An 11,764-nucleotide genomic window follows, 5' to 3' on the forward strand; every position below is an offset into this window, starting at 1 on the left:
AGATGATTAGGATATCTCCGACCATATTGGACTTGGCTTCCGCATATTTCAGTAATATGCTTGCTCTTCTTGTATCAAGGTTTGCTTGGATGAGACGAAGGTTAGACTGTCAAACAAGTACGTAGTAATACCTGGTAATCCCCTAGGAAAATATGTGGATTTGGACACGGACGGCCTCATGTCTACTGTACAGCAACGGTTGAAAACGGAGTACTCCTGGGAGTCGACTGGACGGATACTCGGAAGTCTTAGGTCTTTCAGGACATACTCTACATATGATTGAGCATTCCGTTTATGCAACTAGAACCTGGTATTCTAAGCCGTAAATTTAATTCGAGTTTTACCTAGCCTAGGATTCACTGCTGAAGGGGGTTTATCCATGGGTCTATTTAGATCACATAACTTTTTTCGGGGGACCCGATCAACTCTAAATGCATCTCAAGAGCGAGCAGACAATGACAGAAAGCTCCGAGTAGAAGACCAGGCTTGCTAGCCTGCTGTTTAGTTCGGATTCTGGAAATCCACGTGATGAGACAGAGACCAGTTATACAAATTTGCTGTTCGCACCAAGACTTCGAAGTCAAGAATTCATAAATGGGAAGTCCCCACAATGGTGGCCTTGTATGTATGACTGCCAACATACATTACTCTCTCTTCAGCAAGCGCATTTCTTACAAGAGCACAAAACTTTTAGTAGCAACTGCACTGCACGCGCATTTCACACAACAGCCCTTCCCACGTAATATATTTAGGAATCCCGCAGCTTCCCCTTTCAGCTGCTCCAAACCATCAAGAGCGAGCCACCTTGCGGCGGTATTGGCCGTGACGAAGAAGTACCAGGCGCTTGAGAGGGAATCTGTCGTATCAAGCCTCCGCAAAGTCTCGCAAAATACCCTCTCCGGCGAGCTCGCAAGCTTCTCTGCGCTTGATGGATATTTTCTGGTCACTTCTACAACCTCTGCCAATCTGGCACTATCCAAGACTCCTCGTTTTTGAAGGTGGCCTGTCGTAATCAGCTGGTTGATCCACGCCTTGCTTTCCTCGTCCTTTAGGAATTCCGGGCAAGGACATATGTCGATGATGTTAAACGTGAGGCACATCTCTTGCTTGTCGCGAAAACCCATCCGCCACTTTTTTGATTTCTGAGGTCCCGTTTCCCACTCATACACCTGAACAGCGGAGAAGGCGTCCGTCCCATGATAGCCGATAAGGGTCGCAGTCAGCCTGCCGGTAAATACACCTGGCCAAAAAGTGATCGGAATTTCAGACTCGTGCAGGACCTCACCCCATGCAATCGGAACATCTGTTGGGCCGTCAACGATACGCATCTTGCGCTCGCCATTCCTTGTAGGGACCCCGAGACGTATGTGTATCACGCCGGGGTTGATATCCGCCGGATCAAGAGCGTCAAATGAATCAAAGAAAACACTCCATCCCCAAGAACTGACCAAAGCCGAACTGGCGACATATTCCTTGGAGTACTGATGACCTAGCAGCATGCGCGAGATAATGTCGAAGCACACAAAGGTGTCTGGAGCCGTCCCTACAAATCCTTCTTCCTGGCAACTGATCTCAAAGTCTTCTTCACATAACCCCCAGTAAGCCTTCAAAGAGAGCGGCAGATTATCGCACTTTTCCAAGTTATGAACTCGAGCAAAAGAGATAATAATGAGTATCATTTGCGACCATTTTTGTCTGTCTCCAGATTTTAATTTTTCCTTCTTCTGTTGTATCTTTCCAAGGAGCTTCGAGACGAGACAGCGGTCTAACTCTGCTATGTCGAAGAGGAAAGCTACAGCACCCAGGAGGTTGCGCTCAACTTGGGAGGCCATAGAAGTCACCTTGAGAGAGGCTAGCACGGACGGCTGAGCGGTTGATGAGAGAAGGCGGATGCAATGAGCAGCGATGGAGTGTGCTTGTGCCTCGACGTTCTTTTCAGAGACACCGGAGAGCATCAAGATCCTCCTTATAAAGCCTCGTGCAGTGGTACGGTCTTCACCTTGGATAGGGGGATCCTCCTCCACTTGTGACAACTTAAATAACGGCTCATTCTCACCAGCCGCGTCCAGTAGAGTGGCAGAGGCCTCAAAAGGCTGGCAGTTCTCTAAAAATATGCGAGGATTATCACCAAACTGCATGCCCACTCCATTAATTTGGACGTTCACACCTATTCCTAGCACATAATAGCACCAAACGATAATGGTACTGCTCCCAGAGTAAGTCCGCAGGTGGAGGTTCCTATGCTCAGGGAAATCCTGAATAGACACCAGGTTCATAACCAATGTTTGTAGAATGACGAATGGCAGAGACCGCTCAAAAACGCAGGCCAGATTTTCTTGTTGTGTGGCATTATTAAGACGGCGTCTCTTTCTGTACCTCTTACGATGCTGCCCGTTCTGCACATCTTTGAAGATTTTATCTTCCGTTCTCTCGAAAAAGCCGGTCCATGGGAATTGTGCTGTCTGTTGCTGACAAGCCGTAATGGCTCCAAGAACGGACACATAATCTAATTCCTGTCTGGTATCGACAGCAGCACCTCTCGAAAGCTTGCACGACACGGTAGTTATCGCTTGGGCTAACGACTGCTGTTCTTGGGAAAAGGCGAGAAGCGACATCTGAATCACCATTGAGAGCCATGCCGGGTTAGGGTTAGTGATTGCTTGCTGAACGGTTGGACCAGACCCGACTTCGAGGGCCAGCTGCTCCTCTCGGAGAACCCGTGAAATGATAGATTGTCGTGAATCAGCCACGATACTTTTAAAATTCTCCTTCAGGTAGTCTGCAATACGATGCCTACCGAGGAGAGCTGCAAGGCGCAATTCTGTGATGCCGTCTGAGCCGGATCGGTTGATGTCGTGAAGGACAGCTAGTGAACCAAGCCGGAGAACTGTTCTGGTCACAGGTCCTATGATATTGGACAAGTCAAATGACAGTTGGAACGAAGCAGGTAAGGTCATGGTGTAACAGGCCTTGAACGTTATTGATCAAACTTGTTGGTTTTGTATAGCAACAGACTATATACGCCCTCTCAACCGATCAATGCCTCTCACCTCCAGTTATTAGGAATGAAAGAATGGATAAGGCGGGGAATCTGGCAACGCCTACTTAGACATTACAAACGTACGTACTTGTAGTAGAAACAGGCCTGAAGCGGTGTGCCGACCCGTGCCAACACACATCTTCTAAGCCACTCGGCAGGAAGGGCAACGCCCCAGATGCTTTTGGCAACTTGAATTAAACAGTGCTTGGCATGGTACTAATCCCATAATCAGCTTAACCGCATTTCGCTAGAGTCGAATATTCCTTATTCACAATGCCGGAAAAACTTAATCAGGATACCAGAAGTGGCCAACAAATCGAAGCAATTCAGTAGGCATCATTCGTCACATGAAATTACCAGCTAAGTATCATCTGTAATAGCCCATATTATGCATTTAGCTATTAAGTGGAGAGTCTATATAGCATGGTCTATACTCCTATTATGCTTCCCTCCCGCTCTACCGTATACCGATTCTGCGATCATTTGTATACTTCCCGTATATCAAGTCACGTGACTCCACTGTGTGGCTGGTTTTGGCTCTCGTGGCTTCTTTTGGTAAATAATATAAAAAGAATGATCCTTCAGGTGCTAGCCATCCCGTACTCGGCTATTATCATCCTATAACATATTGCCTTGTATGTCCGCCTTCAATAAGGTGCGCTAGACATGTCTATAACACATCTCTTTCATCCATTTTACTGACCGGTCGAGTGGGCCACCTCATTAAAAATTTACGCGTTTTATTTCCCTCACTAAATTCAACCATAAACAATGCCTCCAAAAGCGCGTCAAAACTCAAGAGACTTAGCTGAGCGGGAGGGAAGACTACTGCTTACCATTTCTGCTTTAAAAAAGCAGGAGATTTGCAATATTCGTGAAGTGGCACGCGTCTATAATATCTCTCGTACAACTCTCTAATGATAACTTAATGGGACCATTTCACGCGCAGAAACACGCGCCAATGGTTATAAATTAATTAGAATAAAGAGGATTCGCTTGTACAATGGATTCTATTACTAGATTGGTGTGGAGCACCTCCCGACCATTCTATATACAAGAAATGGCCAATATTCTCCTCGCTGCGCGCGGTAGCATGTTGTGAACTCGTTTATGGCCAGGTCGGAAGTTATTATTGGAAAATAGTGTGGTTGTATCATCCCCTGAGCAGGATTCACCCATTGATGAGTGAGATTTGTGGTGAAGATGAAGGTGTTAGATGAGAACCACTAAGGAACTAGGGGAATTTGTGCAGAACAAAGGACATGTAATCTACTGACAGTTCTCTACTACTTCCATGGGCAGTATCGAGGGTGGCAAGCCGCGTTACTGTGTAACGGAACTTCTTTATACAGATGGAGATCAGTTGTATGGACCTTCTATTTATAGTATCTTGTTGTCTTTATTTCCTTGTATACGTTTGAACAATTACTTTAAGGGTCTGGTAAAACGCTCGGGATTTTCCATGTTATGTCTGTTGATTTATTCTGGGCAATGCCTATATATCAAGACTAACATAAAAGAAGCCTCAGTGCATTAGCTGATGATCTCTGGTGTGAAGTAAAACACTTTCACGATGGAATACCAAGGTAGTTATTCATAATCGGGAATAAACCGTACAGTAGAATACCAATACTTTTATGAATGAACAATGCTATATCTTCACTACACGCAATCCCTTTATAAGACCTCTCCATGGAAGACCTGCCTTCGCCTCCCACACCATCCACCTAAGACATCCTCTACATAAGGACCTCCGAAGAGCACAACAGTCATGGTCGATCTCTTCATCTAGGTAGTCTAGAGAGCTTTTAAGAAGGCCTAAGCGACAAAATACACTGTCACCACCCATGGTATTTCGCTTTTTCTACAATGCATGGGCCGCAGACCAACAGCTCCACTGAAAACACCCTCAACTATGGGTTTAGGGCTATAGCGAAACGACAAGCATAGTACAAAAGCCATCAACGATAAAGATGCCAAAGCAGCCGGGAAAACCACATGGCGAACCGCGGTAGTCGCATCTTATATATACTCTTTCATTCTCTTCCACCCCATCACGTTCTGGCACACACGAACACACCCGCGGTATCAAATTAATACGTCGATTCTCTGCGCACAGCCTTTTGAATATAATCAATATAATCATCGCCTATGCCGCCCAGAAATACACGACGTCTCACCAGATTGTCACAATATATATACCCACTAGTCCAAAAGTACTGCCAGACTTAGCACACACAATATAACAAATCATTTATGTCAGTTACGCTGCGTGTGAACGCCTCGTCCCTCAATACTCTCCAGAAAGGCTTCTGTTCCTAGGTGAACCGAGACTACCCTTCTTCAATGCACATGAACTCTCGGACGCATTGTACATGGAGGAGCGCCAACTTCGACATGTCCTAGGTAGATGCCAGTGTTAACCTGAAGTGGGTGACAAAGATACTAATACAGGGTTCATCAGGTCAAATAGCTTCTTATATACTCATATCTCAAAGGAGATTCGGCTTTATCTCGACATATAACTATACTACCTTTGTTAGACAAACAGAAGCCAGTGATCAGTGGTGGCTCGAATATAGCGAGCAAATCAGCCATTTGGATACCTCTGACTGTGAAGCTTTGCCACCGTGTCATCGTATTATATTTACGAAGGTTCGACAGTAAAGCCGCGGCTAGAATAACGCCTAGTCAATTACCATCGGTTGGACGGATAATGCAGCTAGAGATGCCGAACACCCTTGAAAAAAGCACTTACGGACCTCGATCTTAGATCAGCGGACGGTTTTCTTATCCACCCCGACGGCCCTGCACTCGATTTCAACTTCGAAACCCTGGTATAATGCAATTGGCACTATATGACTATTGTATGCGATTCAACTGGCTTGCACGGCCAGATCGCAGAATAAATGAAACTGGCTGAATGTGCGGTATGAATTCATTCTTGACAATGTATGCTGGAACGACTCTCTTTGAAAAATCGTATTAAATGGCAGTTTCTAGGAACACCACTGAGACACCGAAGAACCTTTAAGCTCGTGCAGAGACATTGTGGGACACAGCTCGCTTTGCATTTCGCCCAGTTAGAGGGGCAACAACTGAACTGGATCCTGCATCCTACAGTATAGTAGGGGCACCAAAGGCAGCGTACAGGTTGAGGCTCTGTATGGGAGTGCTTCCTGTATTTGATGCAACTAGCCGATACAGCGAACGTTGGTGGTGTCGTGCAGAAAGCGAACTAGCGAGAGTCACCTCAGTTACCACAAAGCCCGTGGCCCAAGAACAGAAGCGCTTACAGCTCCTATCCTTAGAGCCTCTGTGACTTGTACTATGGGATATTGCGAGCATATTGACGTAGTAATAAGCCTCATCACTAAGCAAACCCCATAAGGGCTTATAGAAAGCCTAAATCCAAAGGCTGGACCCAACTACATCTACAAATCAGCGGCAACATCCCCACCGCATATTCGGGAGATTCTTGTGACTCTTGCAATCGGGTCGTCCAGCTGAAGAATAAGAACACACAGGCAGCGTGATACACAACCGCTACACGAACGCACAATACTTTGATTCTGCCTCAAAGATCACTAAGGAAGGGCATTGACTGTCCCGATACCGTTGTCACATCACCCGAAGACCGCTGAATTAGGGTTCTCGGGGCATCCGTCAGTTGTCTCGCTTACCTGAATCGATATTCTCGCAGCAGCAGCAAAAATACCTGCACACTTTCCTCGCACGCGTCTCTTCGGCTAATTAGAAGACCGATTTTCGTAAGCGTCTCAGTGCGAGCCTCAATTACACACGGAACCGGTACGAAGAGACTTACGGGCCCGTTGGAGAAGAGCTCTCCTTGTATTCTGTCAATCGTCCAATAAGGTGTTTGCACCTAGTGGATCTTTATCAACTGCGCAAATTTGATTCGGGCCACAACCCAACGAGCAGCACACGGAGTCTTGTGGGACGGACAACCGGCAGTAGCCAAACCACTTTACTTGGTAAAGACAGACTCTTCAGATCTTTCCAGGGCCTCTGCTACCTACGCGGGACAGCCCCGCCAGCTCGTAAACTAGAGTTATATTCGAGGGTCTTCATCAAGGGGTTACTAGAAAGGTCTATGCAAGAACCTGATCACAGCATGAAGCCGGGAGAGTGGGCTTGCTTCATGGTGGCAGAGTGTCCTCCTCAATCAGAACCGCCGGATTTGGATAATAGTGGATCCTCTGCTCCCTGGATAATTACGTTCCCTGTCAACAATACGTCGAGAAAGATATAGGAGATGACCTACATGTCTCTAAAGTTTCAGAAGAAGCAGTCAGAATTGTGGAACATTAACTACAAGCTGGGGGTTTGTCTTCAAACCAGCGAGGAAACGAGGCAGCATATGGTGGCAACATCAAGGAAGATTACTTCCTCATCTTGAAATAGAAAGACCGAGAGGTCACTGATAAATGGAGAAAGGCATTCAAAGACATATATGGGTTTCAGCTCGCGAGCTTGGAAGACCATCTACTCACAGCACTGGATAAGGTTGTTGAAGTATTCAACATGTATGGGAAACTGCCGGATTGACCAGTTCGAACAAGGCAATATCCCAGAAGCGGCCTCACTACAGTCTACTATTCCTGAGGTCTTGAAAATGAAGTACAGGCTATTTATGCATAGTCTTACACTCCCACTCCCTGGGTGACCCGCTAGAAAACCAGTAGGAATCCTGTCACCAACAAATGCTACACTCATGAAACCGATAGAGGTATACTCTGGCAAGACGTGATCAAGATTGCAAAAAGACAGCGTGGTTCCAATTCTACCACATTTCGGGGTTCGAAATGGTATTCTGAAAATACCACTGGATCTCTACTTGCCAACCCTCCTGATTATGGATGATACAGTACTCAACAGACCGGGCAATAAACTAGCAAGAAAGATAATAGAGGTGTTGTTACTTTCGTATGATATTCTAGATTCTTGCCTTCCTTCTTTGGTGAAGAATTCGTTGAGCCAGACTTACGAACCCCAACTCATCAGAGTGGAAACTCAACTGGTACGTGAACAATATATTTAGCCATACGGACGTTTTAAGATTTTATATCACAAGCATTGGGATGAAGTTGAGGCATATATGCTGTCCCGGGTGTCAACATGGAGGCCGCCTTCAGCGGCTCAGGTCCTCTACTTGTCAGTATTCTAATATGAATATAGATCATTCCTTCTACAGATGGGCTCGATTATGGAAATGCCTACGAAAAGCGGCATATGCTTCAAACCTGAGCCTACCAGATCGAGTCGGCATGTTCCACGACAATTTTACTTTCGCCGATAGCCTTCGTGTAGACTCCAATTCCGCTGGGGGAACGAATCTCGTCGCAGAAGAGTGCGGGTATGTGGTAACCTCTAACAGTGGTAGCACCTTTCTCCTTCAGTGTGGTCTGCTAGCCTGTTCCTTTACCGAGTAGAAGGCGTTGGAAGCTGGGGGTCGGATCACTTTGAAAGTGAAGACTGCGCGGTAATTTTGGCTTCTTTTCCCAGTAGGGGCGCCGCCAGGGTTACGAATTGACGGCGTCTCTGTTTCTTTGGAGATGGCAAAGCGAAAGAACGCTGTTTGTGGTGCCGCCAAGGCCTCTCAGGAGGCGAAGCGTGCTCGGCTGGCCGAGCAGAATCCCGTGAGAACTTCCTTCTGAATAGCCTCATCCATCGAGGAGCTGTCGGTGCGCTTTCGCAGAGAGCGGAGCTAATATATGTCGTTAGGCTCCTGTGCCCCCTGCCAGGTCCTCCCAAGCTGCTCATATTAGCGTCCTCGAGCAGGAGCGCGAGGCTTCGGTTCCTGCGTCTCCCCGTCCGTTGCGCCCTCAGATAGCCAATATGGGGACGTTGGTGACACCGAATTCTGGGTAGTTGTATCAACTAGTTCCACAATGACGGTCAAAATCATGATATCGAGACTATGATAATAGCCTTGATAGCTCTGAAACTGGTGTCGTAGAGACAGGACTTATTCGGTCGTCAATAATCCAAGAACGCTTGCTTTTCACACCCACTCATCTCCAAGCATCACTCTCCAAATTTACATTCATACTACTCTCCCTTGTTTCTTAAAAAAATACGTCTTTACAATAATTAACAGGACATCATCCAGAGGGTGCACCTACATTAATCTCCGAGTCATGGTTAAGAGACAGCTCACCGTCTGAAATTGCAACGAGGCACCACAACTAATATAACCATAGGTTCTTAAAAGCATATCTTTTATAACACTTCATGGACACACAGTCCGTCCTAGTCTTTAAAAGTCTTCTGGGCCTTCGAGATGACCAGGATCGAATAGAGAAGATGATAATGTTCAAGCTAGTACTGAGACCGGCCAAGCTTCGCCTGACATCAAGCTATATAAATCCTGCCCGCTCACTTGAACCAAGATGAGCAACGCCAGGCAGACTTTCACAAACGTGCCGAGTTACGTGGGCTTTACTTTATCTGAACTACCTGCTCGCTGCTCCAGTGTGGCAGCTTTTTCAACGGGGTCTGGTGGATGTTGCAGCAGGAACGGTCTCCTATTCGCGGCGGGATTCTGGCAGATGATTGCGGTTTAGGCAAGACCCTTACTACGCTGGCCTTTATTTACAAGGCGAGCTTTCTGCCCTTGGTCGGAAAGTTCTACAAGCCCACCCTGATTCTTGCCCCCGCCGGTGTGGTGAGTACTTGGGCCACGCAGCTGACGGAGAGCTTTCGCCATGTGATGCCATTTTATGTTTTTCATGGGTTCCGATCCCAGATCAGTGACCCAGTGCAGAAGAGCCGGACCTTGGAAAACATGACTAAATTGAGGGACATGCTCGAGAAGCTGGGACTACCTATTCGTGTACCCAGCCCGTCTTCTCATTTCTTTATTCGATGCGTCTTCTCCTGGGGGTCAACTTCATGTTCCACGTGTATACATACTTTCGAGAACCCAAAGAAGAAGACCTTTACATAATCTGCATATAAAAGGCATCATTGAATCGACGCCCACAGATCCTATAGCAAGAAGAAAGTGGCGGAGGGTCGTAGGTGAGAACTTGTGCTGTTGCTGGGTTAAACCCAGAACGGAGTTGCATTACTTCAAGCATTCGGAGAAAGGGAGGATGAGACAGCAGGAGGCCAACAGGACCTCCCAGACGGCGCCCGCTCCAAGCCCTAGACACCCACCAATGCCTCCCACGTTCATCCCCCCACTGCGACATATTACCCAATATTGGATCCTTCCCGGTTATATTTGCATTTGCAAAGGCATGCTATGCTGCTGTACCCGAACAAAAGCACCCGGCTCAGAGTAGGCATACACGCAAGGAAACATGGTTGAAAGAGGACAAACCACACCCTCGATCGTGTTGTTATTTACAGCAGTAGTATCGGATCATCCCAGCACCTTGGTTTTAGAGAAACCATGACTACAACTGGCCACGAGGTAGCATTTACCCCGGTTTTAGTCATTTCCCTGGCTTCGCACACGGCCAAAACTCTCCATTCGAGGTGTGCTAGGAGAAAGATCTGCCAGGACAAGCAGAAAAAAAGTGATGAAAAAATTTTGCAGATTCGGCGGGAGCTCCACCAGCCACTACTTACCCCCGCCGTCAAGAAACCTGCAGTCTCGCCACGATATCAGGAGATATGCCTATTGTAGGAACTAGTGTCAGTACGTCTACTAGTACGCTCCATATCCGCAAGGCCTTTCACTCGCACACGTAGATCTACGGACGTGGCGAGGATGCACCCGCCTTCAAAGATCGAAAATAAGATGATAGCAATTTGCTTTATGTTAGCATTTATGCTACAACTCATCAAGAAGCAGAAGACGTACTTTGTACGCTGTACATGTGCCGTACATCCCTTCCTCGATGACGGTTTTGGAGATGTCGTGTTGTTTGCTTCTCTTCCTACCAGCCATTACCGCATCCCATAATGTATCTTGGCCTTCGAGACATATTTCTCCTCATTATACAAGCTCACGCCATCAAATCAGCCAATGACTACTTACCCAAGGCTAAAAGAAAGTGGAAACAGTACGCTGGGACACATAAGGTGAAGAAACAAAGTCTGGGTGATTGTACCTGGGACACTCAAGTAACGAGGCTTTCTATGAAGACGCCAGTATTTCGCCGAGAAGTTCTATTATACACGCTTCTGGAGTAATTCCAGTCGAAGCCAACCAAAGTTCAGTGGAATGTCAGTATCATTTCTGTACTGTGTTCGCCATCGATCTTGTTGGAGGTATTCGTTCGATCCGACAATTGTCTATCTGGGCAATTGACATGGATTGCTAAGACGCTTTACTGTCAGGGTTTCATGATGCTTTTAACAGTGCTTCAGTGCTCGGTTGACTCAGCATAACATAGTACATGATGGTTTTATAGTCTAGGAAGGGATTATCTCGATAAAGAGAACTTTTTATGATATACCCGTGTTATAGCAAGAATGCCGAGCTTTAAATGGGGGTTTACCTGCGGTGAAGACGTGACGATGGTTAGTGTAGAACAGCGCCGTTGGATGCCAATTGGGTGACTTTGGGAATACCAACATTAGTAGAGCAGATACTTATTGATAACACCATACTTTTCTACAAGAGATATATCCAAGTGACAGTCTAATGACATGTATATACGTACAGCACACATGGAAAAATGCAGCACAACCCCTTACCCTACATCAACAGCACGTATACTACAAACCCTAACCCTACAATCAACACCG

At 46.6% G+C, this 11,764-nt stretch overlaps 1 protein-coding gene across 1 annotated transcript; it reads right to left on the bottom strand.

Annotated features, from left to right (window-relative positions):
* Positions 1 to 671: 671 nt before the first annotated feature.
* AO090102000213 (uncharacterized protein) lies at positions 672 to 2,276 on the bottom strand (the record flags this gene model as incomplete). The annotated part of the gene is made up of 1 exon (XM_023236926.1): positions 672 to 2,276. One exon carries the CDS (start codon positions 2,274 to 2,276, stop codon positions 672 to 674), a length of 1,605 nt encoding a protein of 534 aa, XP_023091723.1.
* Positions 2,277 to 11,764: the final 9,488 nt, after the last annotated feature.

This window comes from Aspergillus oryzae, chromosome 4 (genome assembly GCF_000184455.2).
Source record: "Aspergillus oryzae RIB40 DNA, chromosome 4".
NCBI lineage: Eukaryota > Fungi > Ascomycota > Eurotiomycetes > Eurotiales > Aspergillaceae > Aspergillus > Aspergillus oryzae.